Raw genomic sequence first — 23,928 nt, 5'->3', positions numbered from 1 at the left:
AAAGCAAAAAGCATATACCCTGGAGGGTGGTGAAGTCCCGATGAAGCTGGGCTGCCGTAGAGCTGGCATCGCCTCCTTCAAAAGGTGTCTGCAAAGCGTCTGAATCAAGAGGTTGGGTTTCAGACCTCATTGCAGTGTTTCTCTGTTGAGTCTTTGGGCACAATAGGACCCAAAAGATGCAGACATCATCACCAAAACTAAGTATGCCCAGATGCCCTGCAGCCACTTTCTATCGCAAACCTATGATTGTTCAATATAGCAATCAATATTTTCCTGGGATCTCTCTGGTTCTCATTTCCCAAACGTTGTACCCCAGAGAGCAGTGAATGCTGAGAACATCGGCAAGCTCCACAGGAAGCTCTGTGCTATTAAGACTGCTCTCTGCAAAAATTTCTTTATTTTGGTGGTCTTCCTTTTGTAAGAGTACACATAATCCATTCATGACCACTCAAATCCATTAATACAATGTTTAATAAAAAAATCTTTCTTTTATATTTATCTAATGCATCTACATATAACATTAGGATCATTAGCTTCTAAAACACAGCTGAGATGCCTCGTTCCGAAAAGTGTAGCATTTTATCCTCCATTAATCCTAGATCTTGTTCAGTGAGTGATTTGTACCATCTGAGTGATTGTAGCTGTGTTGCATTTGGTAAGTTATCACAAACTTTATTACCATATTTTGCTCTGGACTTGTGTGTTATTTCCATCAGATTCAGTCTGAATTATATCCCTCCCTCTTCTACACCAAGACAGTACAACAATCAAGTGTTGAATCAACTGCATATTTTTATTTCTTGCATGTTACATCTTTGGCATTATTAATGTATACAAAATGAACAAGATCAAATCTCGTCGTTGTTCAAATGTCTTTGTTTCATGTCGTGAGTCAGAATTTCCAGCCAGCTTGAAATCCTTCACTCACAGGATAATCTTTTGGTTACTTTTCCCACAGCACTGAAGATCTTTTCCTTTGCACCTGTTTTCACATAAAAATTGACTTTTTCGTAGTCAGCAGGGCTTGCAGGTTAGCTCAGGCATCATCCACGTGGCAGTCAGAGCAGGGGCTGGGTCGATGCCATACAAAGCAACTCTGCAGTTGCTGCTGTAAGAAAATGGTCGGCATACTTCCACGGCTGTGGGGGTCAAAGTTTGCAGAGGAGGAGTTTGCAATGGAAGAGTCAGGCAGGACTTTCTTCTGTATGCCCCATGTTGCTCAGTCCCCGGCGCTGATCCAGTAGGCTGAACATTAGTGATGCATACAAGGTGTAGTACCCATGATGGCTTTTAAACGGGGTGTCTTCCAGCTGAGTCTACACTGACTTACCCTGCCCAGCTGATCATGTCTGGAGTATTTGTCTGGAAGAGCGTAGCCCTCTTATCAAGCCAGGGAAACAAAGCCATGTGCAGGCAGAGCCGGTTTTGACAGAAGCCCCCGTTAGTATTTCTGACTTCACAACCAAACCGAGTTTCTTTTCCAGTAATTCTATCAATCACATTCTCTCTCAGCAAATCGACACATGACCCTTCCCATACTGGGTAAAACAGCTCTTAAAGGAAATACAATAGGGAGCATCTCGCATTAATCTCATCTCAGTTATTTGACTGTTTTCCACTAACCTTTCATTCTGCCAAATTTAATTAAATCAGCTGCTTTTCCGACTATAACCTGTTCCTTCACTGTTTGGATGTTCCCTTCAATTCATAATGGTGAAGGCATATATGATATGCAGCTAGGAAGGACTTAGCCAAGCTATTTTCTTAAAATATTTCTCAGCAATGAATAACAAATGACACCAGATTAGTTTATTTTATCCAGACCGTACGGAGTCAACACAGTACAGATTCCTAAGACTTGTGTTGTGCTCCTGACTGCCATTAATTTTAAAATCCAGGATCTTTGTGTTGTACACACCATGTGTATATGTATAGGATTAGAGGAAGTGGTGTGAATATATTATGTTGAATATATTACATTGATTTTATTTTTTTAATTGCTGCATTGATAGGATTTAGAAAACCTCATGCTCCTAAGAATAAAAAGGTCTGACTATAGCAGCGGTGTCATGAGCGTGGAATTTCAAGCCTATCTGCAAAAATGCGACCAAATATGAATTATGACCAATATTATGAATATTTATTCACCTACACTGATCTTCTTGATGATCTTTTTCAAGCTTCCAGCCCGACAGCTTAAAGAAGAAGGCAATTTTACCTGAATTGTGAAAGGTTTTTCTTCCTCTTTTTAATCAAGCGAGATATACCAGAAAACAAATCAGGCTGATAAAAACAGAAGTCAGACTTACAAGAAAAACAGCTGTAGCAGCTAAATGGCTTAAAGCAGAGAAAGTAGGAAAACAGCATGCGGGGCTAATGATGGGTGGTTTTCAGGTTTCAGAATACGTTAAGGCATTCTCCCTGTTTATTAAATTGCACTGGCAGCATTTGACAGCAAAGGTTTTGTGGATTATAAGAGTGCAATGGACATAACTAGGATATTTTTTTTTCCCCAAAGCCTGGCCTTTGGGTAATCACCAAGAAGTTACACACTATAGGAAGAATGTGGTTTGCACAAGTCCAAAGAAGGTCATTTTTTATTTTCAAAAATGTTTCTCAGATTGTTGTTTACTTTCCCTTCTCTTGGTCTGCCTGGGGTTTTTGGATTTTTTCTGTCTCTCAACACTCACTCCTTTTGTCAGAAAGTGGCAGACACAAACTGGAAGCAGCATCAATTTAATGCTGGCATATTTACCAAAGGGCACCTCTCAGCAGCGACAGTTGCTGCATGACCACCTAGACATTGAACTATAGCTCATCTCTTCCTGTCCAAGAAAAGCCGAATGTAATTTCATGGTTTTACAAAAATTGCCTCAGCCAAAAGTTAGAAGGCTTATTCCTCGGGTCTCCTTTTAAGTGCTTTGCAAGATGACCTGGCATCTCTGGGGCATAAAGCCTGCAAAATATTGACAGGAATTGAAAGCAGCGTCTGCTGGGTCTGAGTTGCTTCTTGTTTCTGCCAAGATGCAGAAGGGTGCCAACTTCTGCGCCGCTACCCAGGGCGGTTGCCGCCAGAGGGAAGGGTGCTGGAGATGGGTACTTCTGCAGCCCTCCTCATCGGAGTGGCTGAGTGCTTCAGCAAACTAACGGATTTTTATTCTTACGATATCACTGTGAGATAAGAAAGTGTTTTCATTTCATTTTGAAGTGTTATTTTCAATTTCTTTGAGGCACAGAAAAATTAAATGACCTACTAAAGGTCACTTGGGGAGTGTTTGGGAAAATGCAAAAGAAATCCAGGTCTTCCAAGCTGCAGCCTGCAGCCTTAATCACAACCCTACGCTGTTTTGGCACCAACTCAGTGGCTGTAGTCAGGACCAAAATACATTAGCCAAGATATTTGTCGTATCTCTTTTTTTTAATGAAATTTATTTGTAGCTCATACCAGCTCGCTGCCACCCCCTTGCATGACTATCAGTGGTGACAATCAGAAGCATGTAATTCATTTTCCTTATTTCTCTCCTGCTTCCTTGTGGACTTATGTCTGATCTGTAGTTTGGATCACTGAAGAGTAACCCATTTCTAATGATTCTGTGGTTCTAATTTTGGCATTAAATGAGAGAACCATATGAGAAGCTCATTGACAGTCTTTCTAAACAGGAAACTGTTTAGATACTATCCAAGGACAGAGGTACTGTTACAACGGAGTTTCTGATAATAATTTTGATAATAATTCTGATAATCATTTTAAAGTCAGTCCATAGCGCTTGAATAGCTTCAATAGACTGCGCACAACCTGAGTGCCTTTATGGGACTCCTTGAGGCATGGAAATCTATTAGGTCCCTCAGTGGCAGCATCAGTACGTAAAACATTTTAAGACTAGAAAAGAAATGTTACAGAACACTGGCCTCTTTTTGGTGTTGGTGTTCTTTTCATACTGATCTTCTGAAAACAGCCGAGTCCTTATTTTCTGTTTGCTCCAGGTTTGGTGTCCTATTTGCCAAGGCTCAGTCAAATAAAACCAAAAAAAATCCCAACAATGTTATGTTCATGTTATAAAACTTCCCAAAACTGGACAATACTGTCACAGTCCTAAATATAGAGGTACTATTTACGATTTGGGTGAACTTTAAAGAATGAGGACAATTTTAAAGCACTATTTCAGATATGAAAAAAATTCTTTGGGCTTAGAAGTTTTTCAAGCAACTACATTCAAGTTTTGACAAATGTCTGCGCTCAAATATCAGATAAAAAATTTTGTGACCTCTAATCCCCATCCTTTGCAACTCGAAGTCTAGAACAAGTATCAGGTTAAATGGACCCTACTTGGCTATTAACCTTGTATACAGCATACTTCAAAACACGCTGTTTCCATAAGTGGTGGCCAGCTGGGGTCAGAGCATGGCAAACCCTCTGCAAGGTGCATTTGGGTCAGTTGACTATTTTGGTAGATGTATTTTCCAGTAGGTCCCTTTCTTTGGGTAAAAGTTGCTGCATTGATATTCCTCATGTGTTCCACCGCAGTGGGGTTTCAGCTTGGGTGTTTTTTCAAAACCTTGATAGCCCAGGCTCAGTGTCTGATGCCTCAGGAATAAAACTCACTCAAAAAAAAAAAATACATATATCTATCAGATGAATGTGGTTGCAGCATATCGCACTCAAAAGCATCTCTGTTCCTGTTTAATACATCCCTTCCTATGCACTGTATCGCTAGCACCAGGCATTAAGAAAATCATGAAAATGATCCACCAGAATCCCCGGTCTGTGTTGCCATTTTCAGTTATTTGTCTGCTGGGGGGGGGGGGTCTGGTTTTGTTTCTGGGCTTTTTAGTGTTTGGAGTTTATATTTCTAAGCTTCCCTTTGTATCCCTGACAACTAGCAGATCGCTTTCTGAGATGAGATTCTCAGTCAATAACACCGCTCCCGGAGCTGGCTGTTCAGCAAAATCCTGGCTCTCACGATGAAATTAGGTGGATGAGCAATTCAGTTTGGTTCACGTATCTTCTGTCCTGGAGGCTACGGGGAGATACAGCCAGGATGCTGGAAGGCTTTCAGTATGACTGGTAGGGTCTTCTCTGTACCTAGCGTGTCCTTTGGAAGGGTTTCCACTTTCACCACTTTCACTCTCTGAATAACACAAAAAAAGGCAGCCAGGGGCAACAGCCACTGAACTGTTTGGTCTCACACTACTAAAAGGCCAAACAGAGTAGACTCCTGAAAGGCTTTCCGGCATTCTTTGATTTTATAACCTCTCTGTGATAAAAAGATCGTGTTCGCTCTCTTTCTGGTAACTTTTAAAGCACTTCCACACGCTTTCATACGAAAGCTCAGTTCGCTATTGCTGGGTGTTGTACCCACCACCAGAAGCTGTTTTGCTTTCAGAAGCTGCCACACAAAAGAGAAAATAACTGCTAAGCTGGAGCAGGTCCTATTTACACCTACGTGGGAGATTCAACACCCTCCCTGGGAGAAGCTGGAAGAGTTGATTGCGTGTCTGCTGGTTCTGAATGGGTTAAAATGTGTAAATTGTAACACATTAAAATACGGTCTTAAAGTGCAGTAGCTTAAGAGAGAAAAAGATGAGTGGTATAAGGTGTGAGATCCCATGGGTTACAGGGCTCAGGTGCTGAGAGGGAAAGCTTTAAAAAAAAGCTTAATTGCTGGTTGTTAATCAGGCTGCCAGGTGACAGCTATTAAAGGCCGATTGTCAATATAGGTGTGGTGCCAAATGAAAATCCTGAGGTTGGCTTGTGGCCTTTGGACCTTTATTTGTCTCAGAAAAAATGGGTATGTGTTAGGCTGATTTCTGAAGATTTATGAAATGGCTCTTTCAGCCTGGTGGTGTGGGTGAAAACCACCAATGCTTCGGCCGGTGAGTCAGAGCGAGTACTAGAAGTGCTCATCAGAACGACTCCTGAATAACTATTTTCCTTCTTTCTGAGTCATGCACGTTCAGCGCTGCTGGCAGAAATCCTCCGTCATGGGGAGGGTTAGCACGAGAAGTCATCCTCTCCCTGCCTCCTCTGTACACTCCAGTGAAGTATGACGTGCGTGGGAGTGGAGCGGTGTGTGAGCCAGGGATGACCCTTAGCACGGGGGGTGCTTCACCCTTTGAGAATAGCAGAGGAAAATCTCCCACGGGTGTTTGCTTGGCGTGTGCCGGCTTTCCCACCCTCTGGCTCTCTGTGCAATACCACCAGGCTGAAATGCAGTGGCGTGAGCAGCCAGGCAGCGCTGCAGCCTTGGTTTTAATAGCACGGGAGAAGTGGGAGCATGCTACAAAGTGCGGTTTGGAGAGCTGTGGTTGGTGGGACTGAGGCTTTTTCTGAGCCGGAGGCATTTATCAATATCTGGATGACAGGTGGGTTTGGTCAGATGGTAACAGGAATTCACGGGGTCTGACCTGCATGTCAGAGGCCAGGATGTTTCACATCGACACCTTTGTTGAGGAAGAAAGCCAACTTAATTAACACACCACTGTTTCCAGGAGAGTAAACTGTGTGTTGCTAGATAGAGTTAGACCAAGGCACTGCCCCTGCTCAAGAAGAGCTCTGCAATCACAGGTAGCTCATAAAATCAAACATGCCCAGATGCTTGTGGACGGGAAACACTGTGCCGTGCTGGATGAAAAGCCAATACAACGCCATCTAAATGGAGAAAACAAACCTGTTTGCTTCACTGTTCATGGTTGTGCAGCACTGAGTAAGTAGCCCAGTTTATCTTTAAAAATGGGGTCCCCTCCCTTGTTATAGCCCTGTCCTAGCAGGAGCGTGAAACGCCTCTGATAGTAGCTGGACCTGTATAGTGAGGTTGAGATGGAGCAAAACTGCATCTTTTTAGCTCAGGCAGCAGCAGCTTGTGCATTAAGATTCACGGGCCTGGGGTTCGATGTCTGCTGAGGGTGCTGCATACATGACACGATGCTGCGCTATACGTAAGAAATGAAAAGGTCAAGTTATATCAGAGACTCTGCTCGACTCTGGCACACGGATGAAGCTCACTCACCATCACCACCGTCGCTGGGGGGGGAACTGCGAAAGGTGCCGGGTGCTCTGGTTGTTCTGTGAGAGCTGCCTTCTTCACTGAGCTCCCAGAATAGAGTTTTCTTCTAGAAATCTGTCTTCATATTTAACTGTGGCTAAGTAGGAAGTATTAAGGGATAAATGCCTTAAAAGGTCTGCCTGTGAGCTTTGTTTAAATGGTGGCTAGTTAGATCTTTTTGGAAAAAGTATTTCTGCTAGAGTCAAGTGAATGTTTAGGGGGAGTTTGTTTATTTGTTTTCAAATCGGCTTTCCTGACTCTGGTACAATATTTATTACTAGCGTGTTCACCATCAACTTGCTTACACCAAAAAAAGTAAACATCAAAACTTCACTAGCATGTGAAGAAATGATTTAGAAAAGAAAACAGAGGGAACATCCCATATTCTTCTCATTGGTATTGCAAAAGTAAGGGGAGATGGAAAAACACATAAATATAAAGACGATGTGAGGATAGCCATGGAAGGAAATAGGATTTAGATTTTCTAGCTCTTTCACCAATAGATTCCTACTCAGTACATCCTGCAGCAACATCCTGGTAATCTTATTTGCTTTACCAAACATGATGCTAAAATCAGCTAGTCGTACATTTCTCAGGAAGTGGTAATTAATTGGACAATATTTGTACAGAGCTTTGAAAATGTAGGTCCTAATTTTGCAAACCCTTTGTCCATAATGCAGATTAAATTAATCACATAATTACCACATTTCTGGACTTTGGCATACTCAGTTACCCAGCTCGTGTGTGATTTTATAATAATTGCATGCGTAAACCAGGAATAGCCGTATTCCTAAAAATACTGTGCATGCACATTTGAAAATTGGGATCACAGCGCTTTGTTACTAGGATTTCATTTTAAAATACTTTGTTCTTTTAGACTCTCTGTCTGAATATTATTTAGTTTCATTTATAACCTCTCGGCAAGACCATGTGCAGCTCGGCCAGGGATTTGAGTTGGTGTCTTTCGTGCCAGCCTGTATCTTGGTGGGGAGAGCCTCTTGCAATAACTGTAATTTTGTTTGGGGCACCTATTCCTTTGTGTGTGCTGATGGAATGGGCAGGTTCAGTGATATCAATCGGTGTTAAGTCTTAAACCATTTTCACACAAACATATCATGGTATTTGGACTGACAGGGGTTTTATTCTTTTTCTTCCTAAAAAGTTGTTTGTACACAGAGAATGCTGAGAGATCTGGCTTCTGCTTTAGCTCAATTTGTCATACTTTCTACCTAGACCAAAAGGATTCTATCCCTAATTTAATATATTCTTTTGAACATTTTTGCTCCCCGGACCCTGTATTAGATTGCTCCAGCATCTCACTCCTTTAGTGGTGAAGGACCTACTAATTTCCAGCCTAAATTTATTCATGGCCAGTTTATACCCATTTGTTCTTGTGTCAACATTGTCCTTTAGTTTAAATTGCTCCTTTGCCTTCCTAGTGTTTATCCTCCTGATGTATTTATAGACAGCAATCATATCTGCTATCAGCCTTCATTTTGCTAGACTAAACAAGCCAAGCTCTTCTAGGCTATTCCCTGGTGATGGGCTCTTCACTGCTGGCACCTGGTCGGATCCGGGTTGCTCAGCAGTGAATACAAGGGACCTGGTTTGTGCACAGCATCCCAATGAGCCCTCGGTGCTTGGCACAAGGAATTAATATTGCCGTATCTGCAATGCTAATACCGCACATGATGCGTTTGCCGATGGCGTTTGTGTCTTGCTCAGCGGCAGGGAGCTGGTGGGACGTGGTGCCAGTCCTCCTTGCTCATGTCCAATAAACCAGCTTCCAGAAAAGTTTTGTTACTGGTCCCTTGCTGCATTATCTTGTATTTTGTACTATTAAATCACATCTTGCTTCTGTTACTCAATTGTAAGGTTACCCTTCTTCCAAGCTGTTGCTTCTTCCTGTACAAGGCACTGCTGTCATTTTAACCAAGCCCTTGGTCAACTTCCCATTAACCAGCTTAACCAATTTCTTCAACTAATTCCCATCTTTTGGAATTTAGCTGATGTGTTTCTTTGTGGCACTGTATCAGATGATTGACAGAAGAGCGGACAGATTAGAACTGCCACAGTACCTTTAATTATTCTTTCCTTCATAATTTTTTCCTTCAAAAGCACTTCTTAGTTTTTAGGTCAGACTAAAAGCTCTGCACTTACGAAGATGAGGTTTTTTTCCTTGGCTTAAGTAGAAGAATCACATTTACTTTCCTCTAGCGTGAAGATTTGTTAGATTTATTAAAACTACTGGCCACTGGACCTCCCGGGGACTTCACTGGGGCTCGGTTTTTAGTCTAGACCCCCTCGGGGCAGAGGCTCATTTCTTCAGTTCCACAGCATCACCGTCAGAGCAAACATATAGTAACTGTTTCACTTCTTTGGGTTAAGACCATTTTGTGTTACCTCTATGCTGTAGTTTCTGCCCTGTGCTATTTAAAATGACATTTTTGTAAAGAAAGAGAATATGGGAATTATTCTGTATGATCAAACTGCCATCAAGAAAATGTCTCTCGTGCTTGGGGGCATGGGGCTGCCTTCTTTTTTTTTTTTTTTTTAATAGTCGTAAAAATAACAATAATATTAGGACAACAAACTAAGATGCCCCTGGAGATGTTGTGACAAATTGGAGGGACATGCTGAAATTGAAATTGATTGAATAGTTCAATAAAATCAGCTTAATGCACAAAAGCAAAAAGGTTAGCTACAGAAAAACAAAAAAATCAGTAATTTTTTATCTGCTGGGGCCAATCTCACTGAAGATTGAATTAGTTATAAACTAAAACTAGGCACTTGAAAGCACCACCCTTATATGCCCACGCTGGAGCCTTTCGGATGGAACTGGACGTGGATGGCAACCAAGTGCCTAAAGGTTTGACAAATCTCAGACTACTTCCATTTGGTGGACTTTGCAGTGTTACGTTTACGGTTGGACTCGATGGTCTTAAAGGTCTTTTCCAACCTAAACGTTTCTATGATTCTATTCTATGATTTACATGTCTTTGTGTTTTATACAACTTTAAGTACAAACCAAGACCATTCTCCGTGTCAGATTGCACTTTTGCTCTAAACACAATAGTTAGGTCTTCAGCTGATGGAAATCAGTGCAACTTTGGTTTCCACCAGCAGCTCACCTCTCGCGTGTCCCTGATTGCTGCAGAAGCCTCCGGTATCCTGAGATACAGCACCCGTCTCAAACGTGTGCATTCCCGTAACGGTCCTACCTGATCACTCCATCCATTTGGGATCTGCTATAATTCCTTGCATTTTCTCACTAGGCTTGGGGTCCCTGCGCTTGCTTGCACATGTGCAGCGCTCCTTTGCCATCCTTCCCTTCTTCCCGTCCTTATGCACCAGCTCTTTGTGGCTGGTACATTTGTACATTACTAAATTCTGGGCACTTCCATTTTTTGGCACTGTATTATCTGATTGATATAATCTTTCTTTTAATTTTCTTTAATTTAGTGTTCTGAATTTGTGTGGGATTTTTTTATTAACACTGTGCTACGATGCTCAGTGAAAGGCGCTTTGCTAAATAAAAAAAACTACATTGTAAACCTGAGATTAATAAGACAGGGTCTGTGAGTACGCGCGCACACATGCGTGTGTCATCAGAGTATGTATAATTTAATAAGCAGTAAAATGGTGAAGTTAACAGAACTTTTAAATGAGACTTTCCTCTTGTACGAGAGGATTCATTTTTCCAGGGGAAGCTTTGGTTAAGAAGTGAATAAAGCAAGCTAGAAAGGAGCTGAAGGCGGTGGGAGGTTTGCAGGCTGGGTCCCGGTATGAATAAGTGCCGTGCAGACGGAGTGTGACCTTATCCAAGGTCTACAGTTTGTTCTCGGAGTTCAGATTAAAGTTTGCATAACTGTGTCACGAGTTTCAGAATTGCTTTTGACACATAAACGGAGCTGCCTTTGCTGTGCCCTAGCTGGAGGCACGCTGACGCGACAGTCCCGGCTTGCTCTGGTGGGCACACCTGGGAGTGTGACCTGGGAGCCCAGCAGCTGTAAAGAGGTCAGTCTGCAAACATGGTAAAATAGAAAAACGCCAAGTTAAGAAAGAAGCACCCCCGCCGATGAGGCTGTTTCATCGCCCTCTTGGCTGACGGAAAGGAAGGAACGTTTTTTTCCTGCAGTCGCTGCAGAAGCAGTGAAGCTTTTACAATAACGTGCAACAGCTACACCATCAGATCGGAAACGCTGTGAATTACGTGCCTCCATCTCACTGCAGTGAAACATTAGCGGTGGCTTTGCCATTTAAATGCACTGTTGAAATGGAGCCTCTCATGTGGGCCTCCGACCTGTTTTCTTATTTAGGTGGAATCTGATCGCTGCTATTTTTTTAAAATTTCCTTCCCCCCTTCTATGATTTAAAGCTAATTTGGCTCACAAGTATTTGGCCTGTTAGGGAATGCTACTGTCAGCCTCCCAAGTTGTCTATAAGAGAGAATAAGGAAGGAAAGGCTAAATATGAAATAGAAATTACATTCACTAATAAGGACATTTCAGCCTTACTATTACCCAGTGCTTTACAAATGGAGTAATGAACGGCAACTTTTTGCATGAGGAAAAACAAGGGCTAACAATAGTTTCTCCCTCATGTTTTATTACACAAGGTAGCAAGAGATAATGAAAGTGCATTTCCATAATATATTCCAGCCGCAAGGTGCTGATAGATCCCTCTGTGTGATACCTTGTCAATTTAGTAGGTTAATATCTGTCAATTAAAAGTCCTGGAATCAAGATAAAGCTAAAATTCAGATCTCTCTTATTCTAGCAACTCAGAAGAATTAAAGAATTAAGCCAGTTACAGCACTTCAAGAATGTTTATGTAGGAGAGACCTAATTAAGCTAATTCTTGCCCTTTGAAATTTCAAAGGACATTTGACATTTTACACACGCTTGTAACATCGGCACCCGAACGGAGCAGCCCTCGAGTATCTAAACTGTGTTCCGAGAGCAGGAGCAATCCAGCATGCGGCAGGTCTCTCCTCCCAGTGAAGTCCCTCCATTTGGCTTTGCACAAAGCTTTTCCTGCATAACGTTGTACCTGCGTTTGGTTTTCACACCCTTTGGGCTCTCCGATGTGCTGTCGGAGCCACTTGGTCCTTGCATCCCAGCTCAAGTCTGTAATTACGCCTTAAACCTTAAGGAATAGGCAGTAATGCTTAGCTTTGCCCTGAGTCACATGGATTTGGGCTGGATCCCTCCCTGGTTCTCAGCGCATCACTTTGCCCATGTTTCAGGGAGGAGCTCTGCTTTCCTATCTGCCTGTAAAGCGCTCCGTGTACCCTGCACACGGCGTGTAGACATCAATAGTAAATTCTGCAGATCCAAATGAGAATTTATTCTTGAGGCCAGTTTTAAAGATTGGGAGGCTTTTCTCAGTGCGGTCGGATATTCTTAAGTAAAGAGACATCCCAGGGAGGCACACGCACATGCAAGATCAGATGCCCTCTCCTATTTTATTCAGGTTTATTTTCCCATTGCACTGACATACAGCGTCTTTTAGAAGAACTGTAATGTGTGATTTTTATGGCTGGCTCTGTAAGGCTTTTTCTTTGAGAGCCACATTGTTTGGGGTGCTCAGGAATTTAAATAACTTCTGCTGAGTTTTTGTTTATTGCAGTGAATATTTTTTTTCATACTGGACTTAAATTCTCCTTATTTACCAAGATTGTGTTAAGGATTGAAACACGAAGGGTATTTTAAGTATCAAAATGCTTGGTGGGCATCAAACTGTGTGAGCAGAACCAGCTGGAGGGCTACCAGGCAATGTTGCTGTCAATTTTGGAGGTATAATGTTCTTGGTGATGTTTTCAGTGAAAACACATTAGCAAAATTTTTACTGGTTTTCCAAAGACAGAAACTAATGTTGCCGAAAATGCTTAAAAATTAACAAAAATGTCTGTTTCAACCAAGTATTTTTGCCACAAGATTTTTATTGTCCCATAAAACAGGTGATATCCACCAATCTATGCAAAAACCCCTTCAAAAACATGATAGAAAATTTTATCTGTCTTTTTTACTAGCATTTTGAATCCAATTAACTTCTTAGTCTGCTTTAAGATTGCACTTGTATACAGAAAATAAACCAAGGCGCTTTACAGGATGCATTTTTGTTTCTCATCTTTTCTTTTCTTTCTTTTTTCCAGAAAGTTCAGCAGTATCTAGTCATCGTTCAAGCCACAGATATGGAAGGAAATCTTAACTATGGTCTCTCAAACACGGCAACAGCGATCATTACGGTGACAGATGTGAATGACAACCCACCCGAATTCACAACCAGCACTGTAAGTATCAATACATCAGCACAGTGATGCATGGACACACAAAGTGTTTGTAATTCATGGATGTTTATATCTGTCATCTCTCTTAGCTGGTTTGGCGGATAGGAGGAACTTGATAGATAACCATGGAACAAAGACTTTCGGGGGGGAAAAAAGGAGGAAAAAAGGAAAAAGGAAAAGAAGAGTGATTCATGAACTAGCAAAACTAGTTGGCCACCAATTTTGCTGAGGTACTAAAGGAGCTGAAATAATGTGGCAAACAGACTATGTCTGATTGCATCAAAGAGGATACAGTGGTTTCACAGCAATTGGCTGTAGACATATCAGAGTTGTTACTACTTATGAGTGAAATCCTGAGCAGTAAGAAATATTTTGGGTTTAGTAGCTCAGATATGATTTCAAGGAAGCAGTGAATACTCTAAATGGTAACAGGTATCCGGTAAAATTTGTATTTCACTGATAGCTCTAACAGATGTATTTGTGTGTGCCGGCAGTAAACGTGTAGACATTCTTCAGTACATCTGGTTTTAATCAGTTAAAGATCTTTCTTATATTAGTACAGTATTTCTCTATTCTGTTCTCATGTGCTCCAAGTCGCTGTTACTGGGGGACAAGGGGAAAAAAATAAAGAGGTTGCAAATGACAAATTTTTAGAGCTAGTTAAGGTAGAAATGAAGAGTTGGAAGGTGAAATGACGTGGTCTGGTTCTTTCCAGCCTTCATAATCCATAGATGTAGAACATCAGAAATACGCGTGGTAATTTTAGAAACCACAGAGCAGTACAGAGGTCTACATGCTAATAAATGCAAAATCATTGTGTATCCACTACCTATGTTCATATGAGGGTCAACAAGGAGCAGTAAATGATGTATCTTAAACTGATACCACAACTTTAAAAATACAGAAAGTCAAACTGCATTGTTCTCAAGACACTGAACATCCTTTGAGGAATGTTTTTACTATTTATATTATTCTGAATTTTCATTCCATCTTAAAAGATACACAAATATTTAGTCATGTAGCACCAAAGTTTCCCCTTAGTTACACCCTTACAAACTACAGATATGTAGCAGAACTCAAGGAAGCCACGCAGAGCCCAAATTATGCCACCATGGACCCAGATCGGCTCCATGCCAGCTATGGAGTCTGGGTCCTTCCCTCCCATTGCCATCAGGACCTGGGCTCATGGATGTCACGTGCTCAGCTCCCGAGCAGTGCCAGCATTTTCTGACGAAGTGACTTGCACCTAGGTTCTCAGGAAAAGGAAGGCACTAAATTCCTCCTGAATCAGAGAAAAATGGGCACCCAACGTGTTTTCAGATCTGGACGTCAGTCTGCAGCCGGCGTTGCTGCTTCAGCAAGCATAGGGTGGGTTTAACAGCAGCACACGTGCTTCCTATCTGTCATAGTGATTACACTGAGCTTTGTGTTGTAAAGTTGTCATTACATATCTCTTTAAGTATGATACATACAGTTGTGAAGAGCCATAAAAATCGGATACAAGTCTTGGGCCATGTGGTCCTTTCTTCTGCCAGCATGGGATTGTTCTCTTGAAAATTTTATAGCGGCCAGTCTTACAGAGTTCTGTGTCTCTCAGGCCATGGGACTTTTCACCACAGCAGTACGTATGCCCCAGCTTGCTAGTGTTTGCGGGGGGGGGACCTTATTCTGCCAGGTAAATACTTCTTTAACCTCCATTTGAGTGAAAAAGGAATGACATCTAGTGGCCACGTCATTTAAGCACAGGTTGTTCCAGATGACCCAGGTTGCCTGGTCCTTGTCTCCAAATGCAAGTTAGGAGGTGAGGTTTCAGGTCGCAGGATGAGCCGTGTCAGGGTTAGTCACACGTGCACATCAGTGCCTTCTGGAGGGCAGCATCCCTCCAGATGTGGTATATTTTAATGTCTTTCCAAAACACTTTCCAAAGCTGAATCTGATGGAAGGTGAGATAATGGAAATTTGCTTTCAGGTGAACTCTGAGTATTTAATGTCTTGGTGTGTGTTAGACCTAGAAGGAATAAAAGCCATCAAGAGAATTACCCGTAGGATTGTGTTAAATGGATTAGAAAATGCTACTCTTCCTCTAAGCAGGGTTGATGTGTACCATTATTTCTCTAATTTCAATCACTGAAGAAAGAGTATTGTAAGGGCCAAAGGGCTTTACACAGTAGCACATGGGACTCTATAAAGATTTGAAAACCAAGGGTGTTTTACAATAATATTTTCTGATTCTATGGAAACAAATATCTTTGATATACTCCCGGCTATGTATGAAGTATGAAAGTATAATAGGGTTTTTTCCTGACTGACAGAGAGAGCAGCATCAGGCTGATGAGTCTCTTTAAACCTGAGCTGAATCTCCTTGCTGTCCTCGGATAGTCTGATCTGCATTTTAACACCTCTAAAAAATAGCAAAAATGTCTTTCCAGGAAACCTACAGCTCCTCAGAGGGTAAGCAAGCCCATGGTCTCTTTTAAGACTGGGGACTGTTTGGTGATACAGTATATTTTTGTTTTAAATACTTCTGTATTGAGATGCTGTTGTAAAAACAAAATAGGCTGAATAACTGAAATTGTGGTTTGCTCTTGGAAAGCTGCCAGACGAATGGAACTCAAGCAACTGTATTCAGCATAGACACATACAAAGGCCCACCCTATAGCGCTCCTAAATTACCTGTCATTCAGCCAGGGTGGTTTTAGACTTAATCGTTTCTGGGTAAGAATGTAGCTCAGGAGGACACTGCACCATGCTGGTGTCACAGCTCATGTATTCAGCAGCAGGAATTAATGTTACTGTGTAAAATTTAACAAAGGGACGGGAGAGAAGAAAACAGCCACTGTGATGGTCGAGAAAGTCAGATCATGTCTGTAGTCGGGCGCGCCATGCAGGGGGGTTAAGAGACTGCGTGCACGGACCATGTGAAAGTTCAGACGCAGGGGTACAAGAGCCAAAATCACACGTCCACAGGAGTGGATGACCTGCTGAGGTATGGTGGTTAACGGACGTCCAAGATAACAGATGGGCTGTGATCAAAATGTAGTGCTAGATGAGAAGTGGAAAAAGAGCAATAAAATCACACAGATCCTTGAGTGTACAAATTGAAGATACTCTGACAGAACTCCAAAATGATTGCTTGCTTGCGTGAAAGTGGATCAATGTGGTTTTCATACCCTTCAGTACATCACCTGAAAGGCCAGGGGAAGATCTTGCACAGTAATAGGGGAAGAAGTCCCACCTTCTCATACAAAGGATTCTGAGATTATATGGAGGGGAAAAATCACAGTCTCTAGACAAAACTATTTTAAACTAAAGTCTGCTGTTAACTCTAAGTCCAGTCTCCATCAGCAAGAGTCATGACCAGTCCTGATAGTCACGACCAGGACTACCCTCATCAAACTGTGAGGCGCTGGGGCACAGCGAGGACAAGGTGACCTCCTCTAGTTTTTCCAGCTCTGTTTTTTGTGATGGTGAATATTTTCTTGATGTGAATGCTATCTGGCCATGCTGAGAAGCATCAGAGAGCAGCTAACAGTGAGGAAATGTCTCATGAGAGACTGCCCTGGAGTGGGAAGCAATCAGATGCGCGCCAGAAGAGTGGAGCATCCTGTGAAACACCGTAAACATCATAGGCGGCTCTTTTGGGCAATTTTAATGATTTACTGCAGGATCGTGACCCAGGGAAAGCTCTTCTGGCTAGCTAAGGGACTTCAGCCCGCTCTTTGTGTTGTGTTCTTCATGTGACATTGTGGCTTGTAAAAATAAATGGAAAGAGGCAATTCTTGCTTCTGCTGAAGAGCCAGAGGTACGAATTCTGCGCGAGCAGAGGTAATGCCACCTCCACAGTGTGCCTGACCAGCCCATGCCCACAGGCTCTGGGTTAGATGCCTTAGAAAAGGGTAGTTTAATACCCCATGCCCAAGTTTTCCATGGTCCTTAGGGCGTGATTAGCTGTGCTAGTTCATTCTGGTGGCATTTTTGGTGGGTTTTACATCCGCCAAATGATCAGCTGGTGTAAAATAGTGAAATTTTAACTGGTCTGTGTTACAAAGGCTTTGTAGTAAGTTTTACTGGGAAACTGGCTCCATAACTGTTACAAGACAAAGGTACTGGTATCAGTGTGCCCTCTGTTATCCAGAGTCCCTGTTACTCATAACAGGGTCACATCCTCTGACATGTCTTAATTATGTGGAAATTCCTCTGCCTCCCTTCAAATATTTATCTCTTGTGTGCAGGCGAGTTGCATTTTTTCCGTATTACTATAGATCCGTAGCTGAGCCTCTGGCCAGATGCTCACCTCAGATACAGGGGAGGTGCAATGAAATTAGTGTCGGTATTTCAGAGATTAAAAGTCAGCTGAGACAGAACAATGCTGGATAGTCTCAGGTGAGATTTTATGCAAGGTGGAGGCATCTTTTTTGCTCACAGAAGGAATGCCTTTAATTCCAGTGAAATCTTTAACTCCTATCAAGCAGGATGCCCTTTCCAGTCTGACCCATGATACCATTAATAGCCATCCAAGGGTTTCCACTTTATCTAAGGAAATGCATAATCAGAGTGGAGGATAAGTTAAAGAAATCCATGCCTACACTTGACTCATACAAAGTCTATTTTTATCGTATTCAATCAGGAACAATCAGGCGCAGAGAGGAGACGCAGATGAATTTGCATGATCAGACTTCTGTGTCTTAAATGTTAATTAAAAGTTATTTTAAATTTGCCTACTGTGCAGAACTTGTTTTTATAGTAGCCCATGTAAGGGAAATATTATTTCACAGGGCTGAAGTGTTCATGATTAGTTGAGCTTCTGGATTCTTGGGAAAACCTGCCTGGCAATCAACCTCTCCTCTTAAGAAAAAAGAAATGGACTATTCAAGTTCTTTAAGCTCCTGAGCCTTAGGAGGTCTTATTTAAAGCTACTTTAAAATTTGCCCTTTGGCACTGCTTTGAGAATCTCCTCTTCCGAGGCTGAACCCAGTCGAGTGTGTCTTAAAGAGGCGGCTCTAGGACCACATCCCCTTCCCCACCACGCTGCCCTTGCTGGCTCATCTCGGCGCTGACTCCCATGAGGAACAGATCGAAAGGTTTAGGACCGGACTGTCGGGCATGGGCGGGCGCTTCCCAGCTCACAGCGCCCGGGCAGTGGTGACTCTTGCTGGGCTGGGAAAGGCAGTCTGGCCAAAGGCTGGCTGTGAACTCAAAGCAGAATAGCTGGTACAGAATAACACCGTGCAGAGAGAGATGCTCATATTCTAGCGGAAGGGAATGTGTTGCTGGGTAAGGTTAATCTAGTTACAAAGTGGATTTGGCTTATCAGTGGAGGAGCAAGTACTTGTTGCAAGTACATGGACAAAGCAGTTCTTGCCAGTTTTTAACTGGGCTATTTAATTAATAGTGTCAGATCAGACTCATCTCTGGCTGCTGCAGTAGTGCTGAGTTAGTAACCTGGCTCGTACTGGACTGAATCAGTCAGCAATGAGATCTGCAGAGTGAAGAGCTCGGCGCTTTATGAGCAAAATGAGATGGAGAGAGACCCAAGTTAAAAAGGCTTTTTGTTTTTGGCGCTGCACTGCACTGCCGAAAATGCCTGACCTTTGTCTGTGCAGGTATTCTGGCTCCTCCGAGTACTATGGGAAATGCTAATGAGCCCACTCTGAAAAGTGCTTTGAAATTTGAAAGTGAAGCAGGCTCTCAGCGCATCACTGCCATGCTAGCATTGTCCTTTACCATGAATAGGTCTTCCTTCTCCCGTTTTGATGTTTCCTTCCATTTTCTCTCCCGTCTCCACCCTGATACACTAGTGCACATCATTTTGTGAAGCTAAACAAGCCAGGCTCCTCCAACCCCTTTTTATGTTACAGTTTTCCATTCCCCTGGTTATCTTGCTAACCCTGCTGTGCACCAGGCTCTGCTCAGATGTCTTTCTTTTGACTGGATTGGTATCTAGTAATCCAGATGAGATTTTTTCAGTGTCTTGAACAAGAGCACTAATATTTCCTAGGATCAAATTTACCTTTTTCACAGCCGTGGCATCACGCTCCCTTAGTCCTCCTGCTCTGTGAACTTGCCAAAATTCTGGAAAAGCAAACAAGCATAAGCCAAAATTTTATTCCTTGTTCTGTGTGCATTTGTTCTCATGTTAATGCTGTTTGAGGACAAAATATAGCTCTGCATCAACCAATGCAAGAGCAACACTGTCCAGAGTTGCAGAAATAGCTGATGTGAGCTGTAAAAATGTGACTTTTTTGCAAGTGGCAAAGCTTGGGGTGAATGCTTCACCTGGTCTCCACTCCCCCCCCCCCCCAGTCGAATCCTGCTGAGCTCTGTTTTTAACGGTGAGTTCAGAAATAGCAAATAAAACCCTCAGCTTTTCCTTCAGGCTGAAAGATACCGACTTCCAAATGACTGCAATGCAGAGATGTAAATAGGTCTAGTTTGGAGAAATAATATTTAATGGTGGTAGGAAACCAAAATCGGAAACCAAGTCAGCCTGCCAGCGGTTTGGGGTTTCCTAAGCACATTTATAGCCAGATGTATCCGGAAGCATTCAGTACATGCGAGCATTATGAGAAATCCCTTTTACATGCATGCTCATGTTTTACAAACTAATCTTACGCTGTGAAGGGAGAACCCAGCAGGAACAGGATTTCAGTGGGATTTCCCACAGACAGAAAAATGAACCAGGGTGCCTACCAAGGGCTGTCCTAAAAAGAGGTCTTACCACAGCTGATCCAGGGAAAACCAGTGGAAGTGGGTAGCTAACTATCTCCCAGGACCTGGGCACGTGTCCAGATCTGGAAAAGATCAAGGGCTTGAATCTTGAGCACCGTGTACCTAATTTCCCAGCGTATAGACTGAAGCTGCATATGTAGCTGCCCATTCAGATCTCACAGTCCCCATCGTTACACCTGTGCCATTCAGAAAGTCTACAATGGCATTTGAATATAGATTAGCCTGGATGCCACAGTATTTTAAAATCCTCAAAATTATGCCCGTGGCATAAGTTAGAGGCAGTTGTCACAAGAGGCAGAAATCAAGGTGAACAGCGCAGGTCAGAGCTGGCAAGGGGAAAGACCTCATACCATGGTGAGAAAATTTACAGGACTGTGTTGTTTTACAGCTGAAAACAAACCCAGGAGTTCTGTACAGTCCTGCAGACAGGATTTATCGTTAAAAATCAGTTGTGCTTTCATGGAAAATCCCAGGTGACTGTATTCGCTTGCAATTTTCCAATCAAAATGAAGCTTAGCTGAACTACGCAGTAAAGCTTGGGCTGTTATAGAGCTGTAATCATCTAACTGACATAAATTATTATATTCAAGTGAATCGGATATGCCCGGTAGCATTTGGGTACATGAGCATCTACCTAATTCTGTGTGTGTTTCAATTAAATATATAGTTGTTGAAGTCTAAAAACTGCAAATCAGTTTAGTTTTTCTAAATAAGAATTCACTGTTTATAAATCGAAATGGGCTTTCTGCCTCTCGTTACGTTGCAAGTCCTGATGAAAACCTTTGTCACGAGCAATGAATTAGACTAAGGATGTTAGGTCAAGGGGTAGCGGTAACAGAGAACGAGCAGAAACAATATTCTTTCTTCCCATCCTGTCTCAGCCTTGCCAGGACTTGCCACACTAATACCAGGGGCTTTGCTGCTACAGACACGCAGGTTAGCCATGGTTAGGAAAGTATTTATGTCTTCATAGAAATTATTTACATCTTGACCTGCCTTTTGAATCCAACTCACCTTTGGATATGGATCCCGACCTAAATGCAAAGCCTGTCCAACAATGCTTAGGAGGTGTGATGCCTACACAGTTTTGATTCTGATAAGGAATGCGTGAGATCCCCAACTCGGGGTGCAGATTTTTTGTGAGCAGTACGGCTCTTCCCGGGCTCAGCATCTTTAAGTGCCTGGAGGCCCTTCCAATGCAATGCTATGGAAAACAAGACACGCTTCATACTTTCTTGTGGATACTCGACTTTTGCTCTTTATTTTATCGCCTCTTTCATCTAAAATGAAAGATATTTCTCAGTTTATGAGAAAACAATAATTCCCCGTGTCTTAATGAAAAGAGCATCATCCCCTTCTGTAATTTCTGTTAAGTCTTTACACCAGCGCAGCATATGACAGACAGGATGAAATACATTTGAGACTACTTAGTGTAGTCTGCAAGATGGATAGATAGACACAAAGATGTATATGTACAAATACCCAAATATAGATACGCATATAGCTAGATTTAAAGCATAGATAGATAGTGATATAAGGCAAACAGTCATCAATGATCTCCAAGTCTCTACTCCCAAATAAATTGTGGTTTATGTGTATTATTCCATTACATTGTGTGGGTATATATGCATTGATATAAAAAAATGTGGTCTCCTTGATCGAAGTCTTTTACTAATAGACCCCATTAATCAAAACCTAAACTTACAGTGGCTTTTGTTTTATTTCCTTTCAATACATTCATTTTCAAATTATCACCAAATTAATCATGTACAGTGCTTTAAACCAACCGCCGTTTGGTGAAACGGTTCTGGTTCCTCTCCATTACACTGAGCACTAGTTATTAAGGCACAGTTCAAGGCTCTGTTTAGCCTGATTCTGTCCTGAACCTAATTGGAATCAGCTAGGTTCTTCCTTGTAAATGGGTCAGTCACACAGAAAAAACATCAAATGTAATCTTGAGATTGCAAAAAAAAAAAAGAGGGAGAGAAAAAGAAAAAAGCAGATAATTTTATTTCTCTTCATTGATACCTGCCTGGTGGTTAAAAGAAGGATTAAAATGAGGTCATTAAACTTTCCTTGGAGACAAACCCAGACCTCGGTGGTAATATGATTAATCAAATATAAAAGTGAAGCTACCCTGAATGAATAACTCATTTTTTATAAAGTATCTAATTACTGAAATGTCGTCTGCTGCAGAAAAAGAAGGGGGGGAAATTAATTGCAATAACAATTCAAGAAGATAAAGTTTTTCTGAATTAGGTCTACACAAGAAGCTAAATTGAGTTGATTAAGTAATTTTGGTTTCAGGAACACCCTTGATGGAAGTTAGTAGTAATGAATTTTTCAGACCTCGGAGTTTAAAATTGCCAAAGACCAGTGATTTAAAAAATGGGAACGATAGTTTCATTACAGATTTCAATTTTCTGTCACAAAAAAAAAAAAAAGAGAGAATATAAAAAAATACTCTATTGGTCTCTCTCAAATTGGACACATGTACTGCTTGGTGTAAAATCAAGAATAATATAACCTCCTCTCTCAGTGCTAGAGAGTGCAATCTCAGCCAATTAGAGCTACAGCACTGCACGGGAGGTAGAGCCCACGATGCTGCTCATGCCCTGCTTTTCACCACGTAAGTGGTTGAAATCCAGGAGTTACAGCACAACCTCTGTGCCTGCGTGCCTCATGCATGTATGCCCACCTGTAACGTGCAGCACGATGCTCTCCTTTCTTTACGGTGCTTGTAGGTAGCTGTCGTTAATGGGGTTGAGCGGCACATGCATATCCGTCATCAGCATCGTAGTGATACATAATAATTGGTTTTGACATTTGATTTTCTAGCCTGCTGTTTTGCTGGTTTATGCAGTCGGATTAATATAATCAAAACACAGGTGATATCTGTACACTGGCAAGACCACCCCCAACCCATGCGGTATGACAGCACCTATCAGCTCTCGCTTGCAGTAACCCATTTGTCATGAGCCGTTTCATTTGCAACATCTGGCAGTGCTGTATCTCCTGATGCGATGTCTCATTTAGCAGGAACTTCTCTCCTCCTTCTCCTTCCCTGTTTAATGCGTATGGCATCTGGAGGGAGAGGCTGTAGACCACATCCCCACACCATGCCTTCCGTAGTGGCGTGGAGGAATTGTCCAGTGAGAAAGAGGTGCTGGAACACGTGTGAGCTACATGTGTGCAACGAGGTGTGACACAGCCAGGTGTCGCTGACAAAATCTCTGTAAAGGAAACATCTCCAGAGAAATACCCCTTCCTACTGTGTGATGTGCTGTGATGGAAATCACCCTGGTCTCCACCACCTGATACGTGTGTGTGGATTAGACACCATTCCCATAATCTCTGGTGTGTCAGTCAAGCTAAAATTTCAAGGAGAAATCAGACATTAATGCTGCCATATCTCACATATCTACCCACACCAGCATTTCTTTTCCAAAATATCTGTCTGTAGCATTTCTCTCAAATTTGAATGATTTTTTTCTCGATTATGTGCCTCTTTCTGCTTTTGGATACTCATTAAATATCCTGATTGTCCTCCTGAGCTCAGATCTGGCCTTGGAGGGCACAATTCAGTTGCCTGAATGTAGACACCAGGCACCATCCAGGGCGTCCCTGGTTAGGCAGGATGTCCACACAGCCCTGGCAGGTACATTTCCACGTCTGCCACATGTCCCAGGCAAATACCCATTTGTAGTGGATTATTTCATTATCTTAAAAGTACACAGCATCTCAGGCACTGATGCGAGGCTGAGAAATTCAAATACATTTTGTAACTCCATTATTGCAAGGCACTGAAATAAATCCCCTTCTGAAGTTGGCTAACTTCCTTGGGTCGGCAGGTTTTTAATTCTT

General features: G+C 42.2%; 1 protein-coding gene across 1 annotated transcript in view; it reads left to right on the top strand.

Moving 5' to 3' along the window:
• CDH4 (cadherin 4) overlaps positions 1-23,928 on the top strand; it is a 469,167-nt gene that overhangs the window by 407,436 nt on the left and 37,803 nt on the right. The window contains exon 8 of the mRNA XM_076352033.1: positions 13,201-13,338. Within this exon, the coding sequence (XP_076208148.1) occupies positions 13,201-13,338 (138 nt within the window). The remainder of the gene's footprint in view (positions 1-13,200; positions 13,339-23,928) is intronic.

Source organism: Aptenodytes patagonicus, chromosome 14 (assembly GCF_965638725.1).
Source record: "Aptenodytes patagonicus chromosome 14, bAptPat1.pri.cur, whole genome shotgun sequence".
Taxonomy (NCBI): domain Eukaryota; kingdom Metazoa; phylum Chordata; class Aves; order Sphenisciformes; family Spheniscidae; genus Aptenodytes; species Aptenodytes patagonicus.
The sequence above is the reverse complement of the archived record's forward strand: the minus strand, read 5'-3'. Positions and strand labels throughout refer to the sequence as shown.